The sequence below is a fragment of the Marmota flaviventris genome, unplaced genomic scaffold, assembly GCF_047511675.1.
Source record: "Marmota flaviventris isolate mMarFla1 unplaced genomic scaffold, mMarFla1.hap1 Scaffold_1421, whole genome shotgun sequence".
Taxonomy (NCBI): Eukaryota; Metazoa; Chordata; class Mammalia; order Rodentia; family Sciuridae; genus Marmota; species Marmota flaviventris.
Genome location: NW_027287997.1, coordinates 3,489 through 24,783, shown reverse-complemented (window position 1 = coordinate 24,783; position 21,295 = coordinate 3,489). Strand labels below are relative to the sequence as shown.

The window sequence follows — 21,295 nt, the reverse complement described above, 5'->3', positions numbered from 1 at the left end:
CCTCGCCCCCCGGGAGGCTGCGGGCGTCCCGGCCCCGACGGAGGGCCGGCCCTGGGTGAGGAAAGCGGTCAGCCCCACCGGTGACTTCAGCCGCGCCCTGGACTCGGCGGGCGAGTGGCCGGAGGGGCCGCCGTGGGGCTTCTCGCCTGAGGAGGTGCAGGGGGAGTCCTGCGGCGCGCGTCCGGCCGGGGCTGCGGGCCCAGCAGACGGCGGCCCCCGCCTCGACTCCGGGCTGGGCAGAGCGGGAGAAGGGAGGGAGTCCCAGCCTCGTCAGGGCAGGCAGCGGGCGGCTGGTGGCCTGGTGGCTGACCTGGAGCCCCAGCAGACCCCGCCCCGAGGAAGGCCAACTGTAGAGGGCCACAGTGGCGTCCCCTCCACTGGTCGTCCAGCCACGCCCCCGCCTCGGGGCGGGGATGCGGGTCGCCCTTCCCCGAAGGCAAATGGGTCGGGCGTGGGCCTCCTCTCTGCAGCCCCCAGCCCCTCTCCTGCAAACTCTCTGCCCCACGGAGTCAGCCAGGATCCTTCTGAGGGTGAAAATGTCAGCGCGGCGCCGGCCTCCTCATCAGACCAAGTTTCCACTTCAGCTCCAACAGTAACCCTAGCCCCTTCTCCACCCAGAGCCCCATTCCCAGTGACAAACCCATCACCAGCCGCAGCCGCAGCCTCAGCTCCGCCCACAGCCTTAGCCCCTGCCTCAACCCCATGCCCATCACCAACCTTACTCCCAGCCCCTGCCTTAGCTGGTGGGTCAAGCCCTGCGGCTGGAGAGTCCAAAGTGGGTCTCTCCAGGAGCTACCACGAAGGGCAGATTACAAGTAGCTGGGGAAACCTTATTGCCATGGTTCTTAGAAGCCACCCCTTTCCCAGGCAAGAGAAGCCCAAAGGATGCGCCCTAAGGGCAGTCCCTGTGAGCCCTGCAGGTCCCAGCTCTTTCACCCATTCTGAACACAGACCAGGGGCTTCCCAATCTGAAGGGGAAATCCCCAACCTCCAGAATAGGCACCCATCTTCTTTGGGGATTGTCACACAGGCGGGAGGACTGGCCAAGACTCCATGTCAGGCGCAGCCAGTGGGCTTTGAAACCAATGGGAAGCCCACCCCTGGCCCACCTCTAGGCCCCAAAGAAAACAGAACCAAGGAGAAAAGTCTAGACTCACTGCCCTCAGCTGAAGTGCCTGGGGGACACACACAGCGCTCTGTGCAGATGCAGTCTGGCTCTGCACCACCCTCTGCTACGAGGTGGGATTCTCAGCATATCCCCAGACCACGGAAACACAGCATGTGTGAAATAGCCCTGAGCTCTGAGCATCTGGTCAGCCAGGTGGCCCCAGAGCAGCACCAGGGTCAAGTGCTCAGGGAGGAGGCCAGCTCTGCAGGCAGCAGGGGAGTCCTCACAGAGAAGCAGAAAGAGGCCCAAAAACTCATGGTTTTTCTGCAGAGGCCTGGGAGTTGGGGGATGGTCAAGGGATCCCAGAAGCCCCACTCGTGGGCCTTGGAGGCTGCCACAGCTGTTCAACGTCCCCAGCGGCTAGACCTGGGCAGCTGCCTGGAGGTGCTGGCCTTTGCCCAGCAGCATGGGGAGCCTGGCCTGGCCCAGGAGACCTATGCCTTGATGAGCAGCAACCTGCTGCACGTGCTGGGCGACCCGCACCTCTACCGGCAGCTGAGTGGGGCTGATCGGGAGCGCATCCTTGGCCTGCGGACGGGCCAGGGCCAGGCCAGGCTGGGGGTCCTTGTACTGCCCAGACTCTACCCGGTGTGCCGTTCCGGGTTCAAGAAGAGCTCTCGTGCTGAGGAATCTCCTGAAGCTCAGACTGCACCTCTGCCTCATCGAACATTCCTCCATGTGTTCAACCCTCAAGAGAACATTTGGCGGCCCCTGACCCAGGTGCCGGAGGAAGCCCCCCTCCGGGGCTGTGGTCTCTGCACCATGCACAACTACCTGTTCCTTGCAGGCGGCATCCGTGGCTCTGGTGCCAAGGCTGTCTGCTCCAAAGAGGTCTTTTGCTACAACCCTCTGACCAACATCTGGAGCCAGGTTCGGCCCATGCAGCAAGCCAGAGCCCAGCTCAAGCTGGTGGCCCTGGACGGGCTGCTGTATGCTATTGGAGGCGAGTGCCTGTACAGCATGGAGCGCTACGACCCACGCACAGATGCCTGGACCTTACGTGCTCCCCTCCCTGCAGGCACCTTCCCTGTGGCCCATGAGGCTGTGGCCTGCCGTGGGGACATCTATGTCACAGGAGGTCACCTCTTCTACCGCCTGCTTAGATACAGTCCTGTGAAGGACTCATGGGATGAGTGCCCCTACAGTGCCAGCCACCGGCGCTCCAGTGACATGGTGGCACTAGGGGGCTTCCTGTATCGCTTCGACCTGCTGCGGGGTGTGGGCGCTGCAGTGATGCGCTACAACACGGTGACGGGTTCCTGGAGCCGTGCTGCCTCCCTGCCACTGCCTGAGGCCATCCCACTCCGTTGTACTGTGTTGGGCAACACCATTTACTGTCTCAACCACCAGGTCACAGCCACCTTTGCAGTCTCTGAGGGGACTGCGCAGTTTCAGGCCAAGGAGCTGCAGCCCTTTCCCCTGGGGAATAAGGGGATCCTCTGTCCATTCATCCTGACTCTGCCCACTGCGGCCCGGCTGCAGACCTCACTCTGAGTGCCAGTGGAGAACTGTACTTCAGGGACACCTTTCATCTGGGGTAGTCTGAGGGGGTGTGGGGCGTGGAGGTGGGGTTGGGGTCAGAACCTTCTGCTCCAGTTTCTGGGACACTTTTCCTTCTATGTTTGTCTCCTGCTGTAAAGGCTGTCACTTATTCTGGAGTGAGAGCCCTTCCACCTCCCTTCTTACCCTCCCCACACCATGCTGGTACCTGCCCCAGGTCCTTACCTGCTTTGGATGCCTCAGCTTGCTCCCAGGCTCCCATCTTCCTGGGAAACTCCTGGGCCCAGAGCTAAGGAAGGAGAGGATGAAAGCTTATTTGTGCTCCCTGTATTCTGTCAGGTGGAAGTGGAGGCAAAGAGGTCCCCAGGAGATGCCCTTGCCTCTGGAACTTCTGCCTTGGAGGAGCCTTCTGACTCTTTCCTCCTGAGTCTGATTGGGGGTGGAGCCCTGCACACGGCCCTGCCTAGACCTGACAGACTGCTTGGCTCCTCTGCAACTTGCAGGTCTCTCTGCCCTGCCAGGCTCCCATCCCCTTCCCCCAGATTTCCCTCTAAATGAACCCCTTTTTAGTTATGTGGACTCAAAACAATGCATTTAACCTCCCATCTTTACCTTTTCTGTAAAAGCGGCATAATGGACACCTGCCTCTCAGGAGAGCCGTGAGAATGTGATCATCAGTGGGCTACCTGGCACAGGACCTGGGGTACACAGCATGAGAAATGAATGTTTTCTCTCCCTACCCACTTCAAAATCCACATTAGGCAGGTAAATAAATTCGATTGAGTGCTGCTGCCTATCCCAGCACTGACTTGGCTTGCCCCTGTCTGGCTCTTTTTTCTTATGCTCAACACAACTGCACCAAATACATGTCCCACCCATTGAAAGCATCTGCATCCTACCCTTGTCTTGCTGAGTTCACAAAATATGGCAGACAGCTGAGTGGGTCACAGCACAGGACAGAAAGGGTCCTCAGGTTGTGCTTAAAAATAAGTTTATTGAAAAACAAGTGCTGTACACACAGCTATGTATCTGGGTCACTGGCCCGTCTCTGTGGCTCCAGTGCATAATGGGTGGCAGCGTGGATGGGCAGCGGGGCCTACTGCTTGCGCTTGGTCTCACTGAGCAGCTCCTGCCAGTTCTTCTCCATCTCCTCCTTGCAGTTGAGGAAGGCGTCTTCTAGCCGGCGCATGGACTCCGCCAGAGTGGGGTTGGTACGCATTACCACCATGTCATAGGCCATCCAGGTCGCCTGCACTGCAACAACCAGACAGGCCCAGTCAGGCCACAGGTGGCGCTGCAGCTCTGGGGCACCTCACTTGTGCTGCCAGGGAGCGGGACCCTGCTGGGACCCCCCATGCTCCAAGGAGAGCAAGTTGTTAGCTGTAAGCCACCACAGGGCTCATAAAACCCCCTATGAAAACTCCCTGCAAACAGCAATCATGATGCTCCCTAATTTCCAGTTTTAACTTCTGGATCCATCAGCCCATGACAGTAAAAGCTGGAGGCCAGTCTGATGTGAACCGGGAGAAAATGGAGCAAACCCCAAGTCCTTGCTGACACACAGTTCACAGCTGGTGGCTTCAGGGTGACCTCCACAGGAGTCTACCTGGTTCACATGCTCAGGCAGGCCAACCATTCCCAGTCCTACAAGTCCTCACTCTCATGTTTCTCCATGCTCCGTGGCCTGGGATACCTGTCCACCTGCAGCTGTACAACTCTGTGTTTTCATTAAGGCTCAGGCCAGGGCTTCTCCTGGGGAGGTTCTGCTGCCTCCCCGATGAGACGCTTTCAATGTCCACACTGATCTTTCCCTCTGAGAGCAGCTTGAGGGCAGAGTGCCCTGGGTCTCCAGGTGAACATATGCTTCTTGTGCAGACTCTGTGGAAGTATGCAAAACCCCCTCTTTTCACCAGGCGCCATCACTGTGGCTCTACATTCTAGAACTTCACAGAACAAAGGTCACCCTTTCTGTGTGACAGCGCAGCACAGTGGATCTCTCTCCTTAACACTCCTCTTTGTCAAGCTAAAAAATACTGGTACTCTGGGAAGCAATGTCTTCAAGGAAATTAACCAAAGATGATACAAGAAGCATGATTAGTGATAAAAGCACAAGTGTATCTCACACAAGCAAGGTCAGCCACATGGCAGACTTGAAGCTCAGAGTAACACCTGTTTGGTTAGGGAAAATTGTTAGAAAAGGTGTGTGTAGGGCTGAGGTTGTGGATCAGAGGTAGAGCGCTTGCCTAGCATGCGTGAGGAGGGTTTGATCCTCAGCACCATATAAAGTAAAATAAAGACATTGTGTTTACCCATAACTAAAAGATAAATATTAAAAAGAAAAGAAAGTGTGCAGTGTCCCAACAGAGTTCATGACTCTAGCTAGTATAGGGATTCTTGGACTTAAAGAAGCCTGAGTGACCCTTGGGTCACTTGTTACAATGTAGGCGACTGCCCCCACCCCCCACCCCATGGTGATTCTTGTCTAGCTGGTTATGCTACCTGGGGGCATCTCACTTGTGCTGCCAGGGAGCGGGACCCTGCTGGGACACCCCATGCTCCAAGGAGAGAAAATTGTTAGCCTGTAAGCTACCACAGGGCTGGTGGCTGAATGCTGACATGGTGACACATGGACCAGGTTTGTGGAACAGAACTTGCTTCCCAACTCTTCACTGGCTGTCCCTGTGGCCTTGAATAAGGAGTTAGACTTGGCAAACTCAGTTTCTACTTCGCAAAGCAGAGCCTACTTCCTGATCTCATGGCTTGCTGTGAAGATTAAGGGGGTAATATACATGAGCTGCCTAGCACATGTGTCAAAGAGACATATAGACCGAGTGTCTGTGTCCCCTCCCCATTCACATGTTGAAATCTAACCCTAAGATGAAAACATTAGGAGGCAGGGCCTTTAGGAGATGAGTGCCGATGGGTATGGAGTCCATGTGAATGGGACTGGTATCCTTATAAAACAGACACGAGAGTTTGCTCTTGGCCATGTGAAGACACAGTGAAAAGGTGACTGCAAAGTAGGAAAAGGCTTCTCATCAGCACTAGATTGACTTCCTAGCCTCCAGGACTCTGAGAAATAAATGTTTGTTGTGTCTTTTAAACCACTCTATGTCGATTTGTTATAGGGTCACAAAACAATGAAAACAAAAATTGTGCTGGGCACAGTGGTACATGCCTGTAATTTCAGAAGTTCAGGCGGCTGAGGCAGAAGGATCTCAAGGTCAAAGCCAGCCCCAGCAACTTAGCAAGGCCCTAAGCAACTTAATGAGACCCCCATCTCAAAATAAAAAATAAAAGGACTGGGGATGTAGTTCAGTGAAAATAGCCTCTGGGTTCAACCCCTAGTACAAAGCAAAGCAAAACAAAAACAAAAACAAACATAAACAAACAAACAAAAAACAGCCAATCAGTCAAACAAAAATGAATAAGGCAATAGGCCAGGTATGGTGGCGCACATCTGTAGTTGCAGGAACTCAGGAGGCTGAGGCAGGAAGACTGCAAGTTTGAGGTCAGCTTGGGAAGCTTAGCAAGACCCTATCTCAAAATAAAAATAGAAAGGGCTCAGATGTAGGTCAGTGGTATGCCTGGGTTCAATTCTCAGTATCACAGAAAAAAAAAAAAAAAAGACAAATGGGTCCCAAGAAGTGGGTTGTTGCTATAGCAAGTGCATGAAAGTGTGGAAGTAGCCCTGGAATTGGGCAGTTAGTAGAGGCTGCAAGAGCTTTGAAGTGCAGGCTAGAAACTGATACAGTATTACTGTGTATGGAGCTTTTATTTGCTTATATTTTAAAATTTTTTTTAGTTGTACATGGACATAATACCTTTATTTTATTTATTTATTTATTTTTGTATGTGGTGCCTGGGATCGAACCCAGTGCTTTATGCATGCCAGGCAAGCGCTCTACCACTGAGCCACAACCCCAGCTCCACTTTTTTTTATTTATTTGTTTTTTAAAAAATTTTGTAGTTGTAGATGGACAGAATGCCTTTATTTTATTTGTTTATTTATATGTGGTGCTGAGGATCCAACTCAGTGCCTCAAGCATGCTAGGCAAGCACTCTGCCACTGAGCTACAACCCCAACCCTGTGTATGGAGCTTTAAAAGTAATTTGGTAAGTGCTCAGAATAAAAGAAGAATTTAGAGAATACATAAATGATCAAGAATAGACTGTGGAAATACAAAAGGCCAAACCATTCTAATGAGGTACCAGATGGAAATAAGGAATAAGTTATCAGAAACCAGAGAAAAAGTGATGCTTGTCATGACGTGGCAAAGAACTTGGCTGAACTGTGTTTGTTTTCTAGTGTTTTGCAGAAGATAGAACTTGTAAGAAACAAGACTGGATATTTATACAAGGAGAGTTGCTTCAAGAAAGAAGAAACTTTTACAAAATAAATAATTGAGGTATTCAGGGTAAAGAAGATAGATAAGAAATTAAAATTGGTGTAGGCGGGTAACAGCTTACAGACATGATCTTCCATAGGAGCTAGAATTTTGACTCTGAGTTTCCTAAGCCAAAGTAGAGAAAGAAACATGTTCAAATGACTCAGTATTCACAAAAGAGAAACAATCCATCCTTTAAAACACTACTACTCTAAAGGACAATTTTCCAGTGGGTCTTTACGAAAAGAAAGGTACTGGCTGTGTTGCCTAGGCTGGCCTCAGACTCCTGGGCTCATCCCAGCCGCCTGCCTCCGTCTCCCAAGTATTGGGATTACAGGTGTGCACCTCCCTCCCAGCTTAGCATCCTCATTTAAATACAAGGTGTTCCTTCCTTACTATGTTAGGATCACTGGTAAAAGAAAGCTGGTACCAGGGTGGCAAAGCACAGCTCAGAGAGGCAGTTCAGCAAGACACCAAAACACCACATAAGGTACACAGCCCTCTCTAGGGCCCATGGAAAGTTTTGGAATACACACAGCAGGAAGACTCACAATCATCAGAAAATTCTCCAGAAATACACATTTCTTGAGTTTTTCATTCATTCATTTGGTGTTTACAGAACACTTTTGTGATGGCACTTGCAAAGGCAGCCCTGGTGGCATGCAAGGTATGAGGTTCACACTGCTCTCCTGCACGGGAGAGACCGCCATCAACTGGGGTGATTGCAGGTGGTTAAAGGTACTGCTGGGAAACAAGCCATGTGCTGCAACAGGGAGGAGGTGGGAGTCCACTTGATATACCAGGTATATCAAATAAAAGTGCAATGTGCTGGTTCTAGGCCCTCTTTTGTGTTTTATTGCTTAGTTTGTCTATTTCTATCCCAATATGACAACATTTTAAATACACAGCTTTATAGCTTACTTATATAGCTTTTAACCTATTATGTAGCTATATATACAACATGATATACTTACATAAGTTTAAATAGATTCATAATAAATCTTGTTAATTATAGGGTAAGTCCTCTGTCCCTATCTGTCTTCCTCAGAAATATCTTACTATATTCTTGACTCTTAGGGCTCTCATAAATGTTTTAGAATCAACCTGTCACATTTCATGAAAATCCAGATAGGATTTTTTTTTTTTTTTAATTTTTTAATATTTATTTTGTAGTTTTCAGCGGATACAACATCTTTGTTTGTATGTGGTGCTGAAGATCGAACCCGGGCCGCACGCATGCCAGGCGAGCGCGCTACCGCTTGAGCCACATCCCCAGCCCCAGATAGGATTTTTTTAAAAAAATATTTTTTAGCTATAAATGGACATCTTTATTTATTTTTTTATGTGGTGCTGAGAATTGAACCCAGGGCCTCACACATGCTAGGCAAGCGCTCTACCACTGAGCCACAACCCCAGCCCCCCAGAGAGGATTTTGATTAAACTACTTTGTACTCTTAGATGGAATTTGGAAAGAATGGACACATTTATTACATTAAGCCTTTCTATTCACAGAGTTAACTATGGCTCCATTTATTTTTATTTAAAAAAATTCCTAGCAACACACACACACACACACACACACACAATATGTCCTCATGCTTTGCCTCTGATATGTAAAAATGTAATCTATTTTTGTATATCCATCTTATATCCGACCACATTACTAAACTATTATTTCCAACCATTTGTGTTTTAGAGGTAGCAGCCAGCTTCCAAGTGGGCTCCCAGTGGGCATTACCTTTTGGTAGGCACAGCTTTGTATAGTTTTCTCTTATACCAGAGTTGATCCGTGGAACAATATGGTACAGATGACATTATGCCATCTGAGATTTTCTCTGAGCAAAGGTATGACCAGTCCTATGGAGTGGCCACATAGGAAGCCTCCCGACAACAGCCACCTAAGCTTGGAAGCAGATTTTCCAGCACCCAGTCCAGGGTTCAGAAACTGAAGCCATGGCTGGTATCTTGACTGTGATCTCATATGAAACAACCAGAAACCACCCAGCTATGCCACACCCAGACTTCTGACATTCAGAAACTGTGTCATCATAAATGGTTTTGATTTTCATTTTCTAAGTTTGGGTTAATTTGCACTAAATAACAAATAACTGATTTTGGTATTGGGAATTTGGTGTTTCCATAACAAGAACCTACAATTGGGAGTGGCTTTGGAAATGGGTGATAAGTGGAAACAAGAAGAGCTGTAAGGATTTTGCTAGTAAAAGTTTAAAGTGCCTTGAATGCACTGTTCATAGAATTTTGGACTTTAATGAGACTAACAATAAGGGCTTTAAGAGAAGTGAGAAAAGTTATTGGAAGCTGAAGGAGAGGAGATCCTTGTTATGTAGAGGCAGAAAATTCAGCAATACTGTCACAAGAAATAATTTGAAAGGTCAAAAATGTACCTAATGAATTATTTAGTAGGATTTACCCATTTTTTAATATTTATTTTTTAATTGTAGGTGGACACACAATATCTTTATTTCAATTTGATGTGGTGCTGAGGATGGAACCCAGTGCCTCACGCATGCTAGGCGAGTGCTCTACCACTGAGCCACAACCCCAGCCCCAAGGATTTATCTATTTTTTGGGTTTTTTTTTTTGGTGCTGAGAATTGAATCGAAGGCCTCCCACAGAAGCCAAGAATACACCCCACCACTGAGTAACACCCTAGCCCCAACTGACATGTTTAACATTTTACTCATTTTTCCATATTTTTGTGAATTTCAAATCATCCTTTGGGATCACATTCCTTTTACTTGGTATGACTTTTAGAGGATCTTTAGAGCAAGTCTGTTTGTGATAAATAGTTTCAGTTTTGTTCATCTGCAGATGTCTTTGTCTTCTCTTCTGAAAGAGAGTTTTTCAGGGGGCTGGGGTTATAGCTCAGCGGTAGAGGGCTTACCTTGCACTTGTGAGGTACTGGGTTCAATCCTCAGCACCACATAAAAAATAAATAAATAAAATAAATAAAAAGATATTGTGTCCATCTTTAAAAAATATCTTTCTGAAAAAAGATAGTTTTTTGGGATGCATAATTCTGGGTTAATAGTGTTTTTATGATATTTAGTTTTTTCCAACCAATTCCTAGTCTTCATGATTGTTGTTGGGAAATCATTCCAATTGTCCTTCCTTTGATGATCTCTTTCTCTTTCTTTGGCTTCCTACAAAATTTTTCTCTTTGTCTTTGATGTTCTGAAGTTTCACTCTCTAGGTATGGATTTAATTTTCTTTTGCTTGGGATATATTTTGTTTCTTGGATCTCTGATTCAATTTTTCATCAGTTCTGGAAGATTCAGTCATTATATTATTAAATATTGTCATTATTCCATTTTAACTTTTTTTCTGAGATCCCCATTAGAACCATGCTAAACCTTCTTAATCTTTTTTCATTTTATTTATTTATTTTTGCAGGGTTAGGGATCTAGCCCAGGGCCTTGTGCATGATAAACATGTGTTCTACTATTGAGCTATGCCCTGGCCCCTTCTTTTTTATTTTTTATGGTACTAGGGATTGAACCTAGTAAGAGGTGCTTAACCACTTAGCCACATCCCCAGCTATTTCTATTTTTTTTTTTTTTTTGAGACAGAGACTTGCTAAATTGTTGAGGCTGGCTTTGAACTTACGATCCTTCTGCCTCAGCCTTCTGAGTCATTGGGATGATAGGCATGCACCACTGCACCCAGCCCTTTTTTATTTTTGAAGCATTATTTTCCTGTTTACTAATTCTCTTTTCAAGTCTTCAACTGTTATTTTTTAAAAAAATATTTAGTTTTTAGGTGTAGATGGACACAACACAATGCCTTTATTATTATTTTTTATGTGGTGCTGAGGATCGAACCCGAGTCCCGCCCGTGCTAGGCGAGCGCTGTACAGCTGAGCCACAATCCCAGCCCCTTCAACTGTTATTGATGACATTTTATTTCGCAATATTTATTGTGAAATATTATTTATTTCATTATATTTTAAATTTAAATATATTATTATATTTTCATTATATTATTTATTTCATTATATTTTTCACTTTAGAATCGCCATTTGTTTTTACCAATTTTGGCTGTTCATTCTTAAATTTATTTTATGCTCATCTGTTATTTCATTCATTACTTCTTAAACCATTTTACGTATAGCTACTTATGTTCTGTGTCTGACTTCATCTTTGGACATCTAAAGGTACTGATTCTAGTTTCTTTCACTCACAGTGGCTTACCATTGCATGTCTGTGGTTTTATCTTTGTATGTGAGGTCATTGCTGAGGTAGCCCCCATCCAGGAAATTAACACTCTCACGGGTTTTGGTACTGAGCAAGAGTCATACATTCAGCTTCTCGACCTCTCTGATGTTTCAAGATTCAGTATCTGTTATAGGGTGGATTGTTTCCTCCCTAATCTCATCTGTTGAAATCCTAATTCCTGGTACTTCAGAATGTGACTGTATTTAGAGATTGTAATTTTAAGAGGTAGTTAGTTAAAATGAGGTCTTTGGAATGGGCCCTAATTCAGTATGAGTGGCATCCTGATAAGGAGAGGGGTCATCATGTAAGGACACAAGAAGGAGATGAAACATCTACAAGCCAAGGAGAAACCAACCTTACCGAACTGCTAGCCTCCAGTACTGTGAGAAAACACATTTCTATTGTTTAAGCTGTCCAGACTGTAGTCGTTTGTAGGGCAGACCTAGCAAACACACAGAGGATCCCACTACAGAGCAAGATCTCCTCCTGCTGCTCTGACTCCTGCTGTTCTGGTGGCTTTGCTCTGGGACTTTGCCTTCAGCATTAGGATATTTGTTCCCAGCCTGTCACCATTGAACCTCCAGTTCCTGCATGACCTGCTAAGCTACCTAGTTGAGCCAGGCTCATCTTACTACGTTGATGGTACCATGTGCAATTTTGGCCTTGCATGAAGGATTTCAGCGAAAGCGAGTGAGTGGGGGCTGAAATCTAAATTATGGTCCTCTCTTCAATATGAGAAGATTGCTATCTGGCCAGAGGGGGTGCCTTTTTCTAATTCATTACAAAGGAGAATTTTTCCAATCATTTACCCAGAAAAAGCAGCACCTTTTCCCTATTTATATGGAGGTGCAGTATGATCCAGCAGAGGCCTTATTAACTATATTTAAGTTTATTTAGGGGTCTTACCTTTTGTGTGACCAGTGATGCCTTAAAAATGTGTTCTATCTAGGTTTTGTTGGTGAGGGATGGAAGGATCCTGCAGGGCCCCCACCCCCAGCTCCCTGAGCAGCTGGGATTACAGGTGTGGCCAGCCCTAGGCTACAGCTCCTTCACTGTCACATTAGGAATGCAAGGCTATTTGCTCCTCAGCACAAGCCTTTTGTCCTCACTAAAACAGCACTCTTCAAATCACCAAATGACCTCAGTATTTCTAAACACAGGGCTGTATTGATCATCACCTCTTCCTGAAACTGTCTCCTGCCTTGGATGGCATGATGCTACTCTTCCAGTTCTCTGTGCCCATGACTGTCTTTCTCTTCCCTTACAGTAAAACACCTTTGTCTGCTTTTCCAATTGAGGGCATTTCTCAGGGTTGTGTCCTTGGGCCACCACTCTTCACTATGAACCTACTGCATGGTCAGTATCACATACACATTGTGAAAAGGAAAGTAGTCAGACCTTTTGAGGGTTATTAGACTCAACTTACACTAATTCCTGGAGATTCAGAGCATTACTGTGGTCCACCAGTCAGAGTTGAGGCTGTGGAGGCCAGGTGACCAATGGAGTGTCAGCTCTGGTTTGTCTCACAGTGGACCATAGACCTCTGAACCCACCCTGTGTTTATTTTCACAGTTTCAGTATGCAGAATTGAAACAGCATATTCAGTAACCGGCAGAATCCCTACATTGGCTCACTGACTCATGAGGGCTGTCATGATGCAAAAGGTGAAATGGAAGCCAAGCAGGACTGCCTCCAGCTATGAGAGCAGTAAACCAAAGCAACTGCATTTCTGCAAACTGCAGGCTTCGACCATCATTAAAACCCTGAGAGGTGCGGGGACATTCCTACCACATCCTTATTCCACTTGCCTATTTGGCCTGTGCAGAAAATGGATCTTAGAGAATGACAGCAGATTATCAAACTCAATCAGAAGGTGACTCCAGATACGGTTTGTTGCTGGAAAAAATGAACAAATGAACACATTCCTTGTACCTGGTATGCAGCTGTTGATCTGGCAAACGTTTTCTGGGTACATGTGAGCAAAGCCAATCAGAAGCAGTTTGCTTTTAGATGATCAGGCCAATAACTCACCTTCACTACCCTTATCAGGTCTATCAACTCCCCAGTGGCTAGGGTTTGGATCTGTGTGAAAGGCTCTGTCACCAGCCTATGGCACTACTCAGAGGTGGTGAAACCTTGAGAAGGTGATGCCCAATGGAAGGAAGTAGGTCACTGAAGTAAGAGGTGCCCTTGGAGGAGGGGATACTGGAACCTCAGCCCCTTCCTTTCTCTTTCTACTTGCATCTAGTTATAATGAAGTGAGCAGCTTTGTCCTACCACTAGCTCCCTACCGTGATATTCTGCCCCCTACATGCCCCAAAACCATGGGGACAACAGTCCAGGAACTGAAACCTCAGAAACTATGAGCCAAAATAACCTTTCTTCCTTTAAAGTAGATTTTATCAGGTACTTTGTCATGGTGGTGAGAAGCTGACTAACACCAGCTGGTACATAACATCGATGATATTGTGCTGATTGAACTGGTGAGCCAAAGAAGCCAGATACAAGAGCATGTACCGTGCAGCTCCATCTAGATGAAACTCGGGGCATGCATGGTAGTTGTTAAATGGTGTTAGGGATGGAGGTTGGAGATGAGCTGGGCAAGGTAAAAAGAAACTTCTGGAGTTGGCAAAAATGTTCTGCACTTGGACGCTGGTGTTGTTTACCATGCCACATTTGGCAAAGTTCAGTGCATCTATACTTAAAGTGCATTTATTATATTGTATGTAAATTATACTTTAATGAAGATGACTTCAGGAACTGTAAAAAGCAAGAACATTACATATCAATATTTATGAATGTGGTAAAGGATATGCCAGAGATAAATCTACATCCCCAAGTGATTTAAAAGAATAAAATAAATGAACACAGCATTCAACTCAAAGTTTTAATAAAACAGCAATAAAAAATTAGGAAAAGCAGAGGAATTCCCCCCTCCCAAGAAATCCAGATAAGTCAGAATATGGAAAAATAGAAGCACACTGAGACGCTTTCCTGGCCCATGTACCCTTTTCTGAGAATTACCATCACCCATAGATCCTAGGACGAATTTAACCTGAACATCAGTCTCATTTCCCCTGTGGCCTAGCCCACCCTGGCCAGGGATGATGTACACCATAGCATAACTTGCAGCACTGAAAAGTATTAGATTGTACACATCTTGGAAGGAGCTGACACATGTAGTTCTGGATGAAAAAAATAAGAAATAGCATGAGACATATAACAATACTATTTACATAAATTAAAAACATATGTACATAAAACAGCAATATACATTTTACAAGAACATACACACAGAAAGGCATACATTAAGCACATTAGAATTGTTTCTGTGGGTGGAGAGAGGGAAAAGAATGAACTATACAGATTAAAGGGGACAAATAAAAAATTAAGCTGGAGGGCCGGTATGATCATGATATACCATGAACCCGAGGGCCATGAAAAAAATCAGTCCTCTATATTTGAGATAGAAATAAATGAAAAACTGACCATGCAACAGTGTAATTTGAGAATAGGGGGATAGTCTTGAGGAGACCACACAAAATAAAATGGAAAATAACAAATAAATAAAACTGATTACAGAAATGATAATAAAAGATACAGCAAAATGGAGATGCACAACACGGACAACTGGAATTCTTAAAGAAGGAAACCAAAGAAACAGAACAACTAGTATCCAGCGAAACAATAAATGAAAATTTGTTCATGAGCATTCTCAAGTCCACTGTTCCAAGGGCTTGCCAGGTCCCAGGAAAAGTGTCACATGATAACACCAGTCTTATCTTGCTGGAATCACAGATCTTCAAAGATAAAGAAAAAATCTTAAAGGCAGAAGAAGCAAGTTGCTCAAGAGGAAACGAAGGCCTCCCACCACTGCACAGTGCCACCAAGTTCTCCTTCAAGCCACAGAGAAAGTGATCAATACTCCACCAAACTGCCATCCAGGTATAAGCACAGACAGATATTCTCAGGCATTTATGAAATCAAAGAATATAGTTACTAGGTTTAAATACTCCATCTGTTTGAATACAAAAATGTATGTCACAATGACTGTAGGGGTTATGATTACAGAACTTAAATGTCATAAATCTTCTGTGTGTGTGTGTGTGTGTGTGTGTGTTTGTATATGTGTGTGTATGTGGTACTGGGGATGGAACCCAGGAGGGCCCTACCCCTGAGCCACATTCCCAGCCCTTTTTATTTTTCATTTTGAAACAGGGTCTTACTATGTTTTCTGAAGCTGGCCTTGAATTTGGGATCCTCTTGCCTCAACCTGAGTATCGAGGATTACAGGTGCACCACCTTGATCAGCTGATGTTATAAATCTTGATAACAACAAATAGTAGATTAGTTACAAAGAGTACTATAGCTAACAGCTAACTATGACTTGGTTTCCTCATCTATAAAACAGGGATGAGAGTCTTGTATGACATTGTTGTGGAGACTCAATTATCTAATATGTAGTATTTAGTAGTAAGTTCTGAGTGTTTCTGATGACAGGTATTAGATACTGAATAAGGTGAAAGGATATAACTAAAGAAATAACACTAGTTTAATGTTTCCCACAAACCAACTTCCCTCCCTCCCTCCCTTTCTTTCTTTCTTTTTTCTTCTACACTTTGCTGTTTTATTATTTCCAAATCTCAGGCTTATGTACAGGAGGTAAGAGCACTGATAAAATTAAAAAACAGACCTAAAATGGCCTGGCTGGTGTGTCCAGCAGACCACATGGGGCAGTGGCCCTTGCCCTACCCCCTACCCTCCGGGACCTGGGGGTCTCTTGGCACTTTGTGTCTCCTAGTGACCAGCTGTCAGCAGCTCCAGCCTGGCACTGTGGGGCACATCTCTGGCCACCAGGCACCCTTGCAGCCTGCTACCCTTTCCTTATCAGGTGGATTTCATAGCTGCCACGGCAGAGCTCAGGGCACAGTCTACCATCCTGTCTCCAGAGGGCTAGAGTGGACAGAGGTCCCACAAACTTTCTTAATTTTATTTCTCCCTTTGCTTCAGGGCCATCATGACTTTGTTTTGATTTTAAATTTTACTTTTAATTTTAAAATGGAACATGCAACATTTCCTTTAAATGTTATTATTTGATTAGCAATTATAAACCTAATAACCATTTATTTTGAAATGCTAATGCTCACACCAGAAAATTTCCACTGCATATAGTATCATTTTGGTACATTAAAAAATGTTGCTAAAAGAGATGATTTGGAAGAAAATATCCAGATTGACATAATCTTAACAAAGCAATTTCTAAAGAAAAAACTGAAAAGTTATACAAAAAAACTCTCCAATGGTTGAGTCATTGAGGTCTTTGAAATATTAAAAAGCCAATTGCTTCCAAATACTATAATAGTAAACATATAATTTCAGAATGTGGAAAAATATGACTCTAGAGATTGTGCAGACCCAAGTATCTTTGAACAGTTACTTAGATTCTGTAAGCCCTAGTTTCCTCATTTATAAAATAAGGATAATAATACTATCTATGCCCCAGATTTTTTCTCTAATAAATAAATAAGACAATATGTGTAAGGCATATGGCAGAGTCCAACACCAACACATGGTGTACGATCAACATAAGTTGTTGTCATTATCACTGATAACACTGGAACAGCACTCATACCTAAGAATCCACAGCCTTCCTCCATGCTGGCATTAATGTAGCAAAAAAAAAAAAAAAAAAATGTAAAAAGACCTTACATATAAAAGGAATAAAGACCAGAAGTAAATGTATTGAAAAAAATCTTTTGCAGAAAAATTTTGCAAAACTCATTTTAAGACATCTTAATGCATATTAATACATAATTTAGAGAGACATACTCTACCTAAATGAGAACACGTAATGTTAAAAAGATATCGTTCTTTACTGGACCCAATGGAACATACCTGTAATCCCAGAAGCTTGGGAGGCTAAGGCAGGAGGATTGCAAGTTTCAGGCCAGCCTCAGCAACTTAGTAAGGCCCTTAGCAACTTAACAAGAATAAAAGGACCGGGGGAGCTGGGGCTGTGACTTAGTGGTAGAGTGCTCACCTAGCATGTGCGGGGTGCTGGGTTCAATCCTCAGCACCACATAAAAATAAAGGTACTATGTTCAGCTACAACTAAAACAAAATATTTTAAAAAAAGGGACTGGAAAATAGCACATGGTAAAGCACCCCTGAGTTCAATTCCCAGTACCCTCCCTAAAAAAATCATTCTTCCCAAATTAATGTATAGGTTTAACACAATTCCAAATAAAGTATTAAATAAATGAATCTATATTGTTCCTCTGGAAGAATAAATGAGAGAAAAGTTAAAAATCATAAAATAAGAAAAAGAATGATGAGGGGAGCTTCAAGGTTAATAATGAAAATAGTTTGATACTATACTTTTTTAAAAATTGTAGATAGATACAATATCTTTAATTATTTTTATGTGGTGCTGAGGATCAAACCCAGGGCCTCGCAAGTGCTAGGTGAGTGATCTACCGCTGAGCCCCAGCCCCAGACCTGATACTATACTTTTTAAAACATAACGTTATGAATGGAATAGCTGTCTCTGCCCTGCTATACATACGACCCTCACGAGTCATAAATCACTTGCAAATTGATAGGAGAGGATGGGGTGGACTTGCGGGGGTAACCCCACCTTGCTACCCTCTACTCTCATGGAGCAAAAATGCCAGCTAAACTTGTGCCAGGAATGCTGTCCTAGCCATGTCCTGACTTAAGTTTGACAGTAGAGAAAGAGGAATTTAAGCCTTGGAGTTAAGATTTTGCCTTTGATATTGCTTGAAATTTTTACATTTGTTAGGGATTGCCTCCTTGGTATGATTAAAGATCCAAAGAACAACAAGTCAAAGGTCTTTGCGGGGGCATCAGAGGTCACGGGTTACATGCTGAGCCTCACTTCAGATCTAACCTAAAGGGTCAGGATGAGAGATGACATAATCCTGGTCCAAAATTATCTTACTTCTGCCAATAAAAACTGTCCTAACTTATCCCAGGGACAATATGAAGAAATTATTCTGTTGCTTATACTTCAGTTACAAAAATATTTTGATGTTAGGATTTGAGTCCCTGGGTTCGAGAACATCTATTGCTTAAAAAATTACCAAAGGTATGATTTTTTTTTTTTTTTGTGGTACTTGGAATTGAACCCAGGCTTGGTCTGTCACTGAGCTACATCCCCAGTCCTTTTATCTTTAAATTTTGAGACAGGGTCTCATTAAGTTGCCTAGGCTGACCTCAAATTTGCAATCTTCCTGTCTCAGTCTCGAGAGTAGCTGGCATTACTGGTGTGAGCCACCACACCCAGCACAAAAGGTAAACTATACAATTCAAATATCATTTAATCTGCTACTGCTTATATGTTGCTAACATACTTTCAGCAGCTGACACACTGCTAGAGAAATTGTTAAAAAGACTACATTACCCCCAAATTTGATAACAGGTAGAACATTTATATATAAATAGAATTATAAAAGAGGAAAATAGGGGCCTGGGTTATGGCTCAGTGGTAGAACGCCTACCTAGCATGGGTGAGGCATGGATTCGATCCCTGGCACCACATAAAAATAAAAGGTATTGTGTCCATCTACAACTAAAAAATATTTTAACAAAATAAGAAAACATATGAAACTAAAACTAAGAAATAATTCAATAAAGGGAAATAATCGCCTTAACATGAGTCCAGGGAATGTAACTAGTCATCCTAATGTTTGTGTCTGCTCCCCACCCACATCTAAGGAAGGACCATCTCTATTCGACTTTGTATTCCTAGAATGGCACATGGTAGATACCCAGTGAGTGCTGTTAAGTAAAGAGAACATTTCACTAGATTGAAAGAGTCACATAGTTTATAGTGGAAAATGAATTACAGAACTTTTGAAATAGGTAGTTTAAAATATATTTAAAACTTTCCAGTATCTAGGCAGAAAAGTGGAAACATTTTTAAGTAGAAATTTCTTAGAGTTTGCTGTAATGAATACTTTTTTTTTTAAATAAATGAATAATATCTTGGGCTGGGGTCGAGGCAGAGGTAGAGCACTTGCCTAGCATGCATGAGGCACTGGGTTTGATCCTCAGTACCACATTAAAAAAAAAAATAAAGGTATTGTGTCAATCTACAACTAAAAACTAAATGTTTAAAAAAAATGAATAATGTCTTTTAAAGTAGTTTGTTTTCATTGGGCATACTGGCACACACATGTAATCCCAGCTAATTGGGAAGCTGAGGCAGGAAGATCACAGTTCAAGCTCAACCTAAGCAACTTCGCAAAACTGTCTCAAAAATAAAAATTTGTAAAAGGGTTAGGGAGAGCCTAGGGCTGGGGCTCAGTGGCAGAGCACTTGCCTAGCACATGTGAGACACTGAGTTCAATTCTCAGCACCAAATATAAACAGATAAATAAATAAATAAAAATAAAGGTCCATTGACAACTAAAAAAATATCTTTTTAAAAAAGGGCTGGGGGCTGGGGTTGTGGCTCAGAGGTACAGTGCTCACCTACCATGCATGAGGCACTGGGTTCAATCCTCAGCACCACATAAAAAATAAAATAATATAAAGATATTGTGTCCACCTATAACTAAAAATAAATATTTAAAAAAGGGCTGGGGATATGACTTAGTGGCAGAGCTCTTGCCTAGCATGTATGAGGTACTGGATTCAATACCTGGTACTACAAACAAAAACCTTTTTTTAAAAATTTGAGTTAAAGTATGCATGCTTTTTGTTTTGCTTTGTTTTTGTGGTGGTGAGAATCAAAATCGGGGCTTTGTACATGCTTAGGCAAGTGCTCTACCACTGAGCTACATGTCCAACCCTAAGGTATTCATGATTTCTAAAGTTTGTTTTCCATTATTATTTTTTCTAGCAAAGATTAGGCTCACAAATTATAAGAATTACATATATTCTGAGTTAATAAAGAACAAATAAAATTATAATGGTGTTACTACCGCTGCTGAGTAGAAACAGATTAAATAAGACAATAAACTAACATTTCTTCCCCCAAATTTAGAAATCTGCTCAGTCCTATTGCTCATTCAGTCCACTGAATGTATCTCCCATTCTTATCACTGTTATGCTGAACACTTTCTATTTAAATGACTTACAGAAAGAAAGCCCTGCCTGGTCTGCTCACAGATATCATAGTCACCTGTTTATCATCTGATGTGAGTTGTCATTACATGTGAGTTGTATCTGGTAATGTACCAACTGCAAGTCACTATTTCTGTCCTCAAGAAGATAATAATAGTCCAATTGCAGAAATACAATGCAAAACCACAGAAAATAATTCAAGGTCATCCAATGTTAGGGTCAAATTTTGTGGTACAGCTACTGCTATGAAAATTGGAAGGTAGTCAAGGAAAGCCTTGTTAGGAGAAGGAACACTGGATATGAGCTCAGAAGTTTGGGGAATATTCAAGCTATTGAAAAGAAGGCATGCTGTTTGGGAAAGCATCCTACCTGAGATTTTTTCCATCTCTTCCAATAGCTTTTCCAAGTCCTTATTCAGGTCTGACAGCATTCGTAGCATATTGTCGTAATTTCTTTCCCCAGGGTCAGAATCAGCCATCTAGGTGGTGCACAGCAAGAAGCTGCCATGAGATGGACTGGCATTTCACTTCTACTCCACATTCCACAGCCAGTGATTCTTTAAAGAACTCTTCCCTGGCTCTTAGATTCCGACAGTACCACTTACTCCAGAGGCATGAGCAGCAGTTGCCAGGGAGACTGGGTCCTGACTTGAGTAGGCAACTCATTCACGTTTCCAACTATAGTTCTGTACTTTGTAAAAGGGAACGGCTAATAGTACCTGTACCTTATGGATAAGGTTTTTGTAAGGATTAAATGTCATAAATCATGTACTCTTCTGCAAGTACCTACAGTAATAAACACTTAATAAATCATATTTATTGTTATTTAAAATATTGAATGCTAACAAAATTACTCCAGATCTTCTTCTGATCTTGACTAATCACATCAATTCATCCCATTAATAATTGATGCTT

The 21,295-nt window shown here is 43.6% G+C and overlaps 2 protein-coding genes across 2 annotated transcripts; one reads left to right on the top strand and one right to left on the bottom strand.

Annotated features, from left to right (window-relative positions):
- Positions 1-679: 679 nt before the first annotated feature.
- LOC114106313 (kelch domain-containing protein 7B) lies at positions 680-2,662 on the top strand. The gene has a single exon (XM_027953186.2). The coding sequence runs from the start codon at positions 839-841 to the stop codon at positions 2,660-2,662; it is 1,824 nt and encodes a 607-aa protein (XP_027808987.2). The 5' UTR covers positions 680-838.
- Positions 2,663-3,764: 1,102 nt separating this feature from the next.
- LOC114106281 (synaptonemal complex central element protein 3) lies at positions 3,765-20,859 on the bottom strand. Its single transcript, XM_027953125.2, has 2 exons — positions 20,751-20,859; positions 3,765-3,922 (listed from the first exon to the last, which is right to left on the bottom strand). Exons 1-2 carry the CDS (start codon positions 20,857-20,859, stop codon positions 3,765-3,767), a joined length of 267 nt encoding a protein of 88 aa, XP_027808926.1.
- Between the last annotated feature and the right edge of the window lie 436 nt (positions 20,860-21,295).

Coding starts and splice junctions, on each gene's coding strand:
- LOC114106281 (XM_027953125.2), bottom strand. CDS start 20,859: ATGGCTGATTCTGACCCTGGGGAAAGAAATTACGACAATATGCTACGA. Junction 3,923..20,750: donor AGAGATGGAAAAAATCTCAG/GTAGGATGCTTT, acceptor TGGTTGTTGCAG/TGCAGGCGACCTGGATGGCC.
- LOC114106313 (XM_027953186.2), top strand. CDS start 839: ATGGTTCTTAGAAGCCACCCCTTTCCCAGGCAAGAGAAGCCCAAAGGA.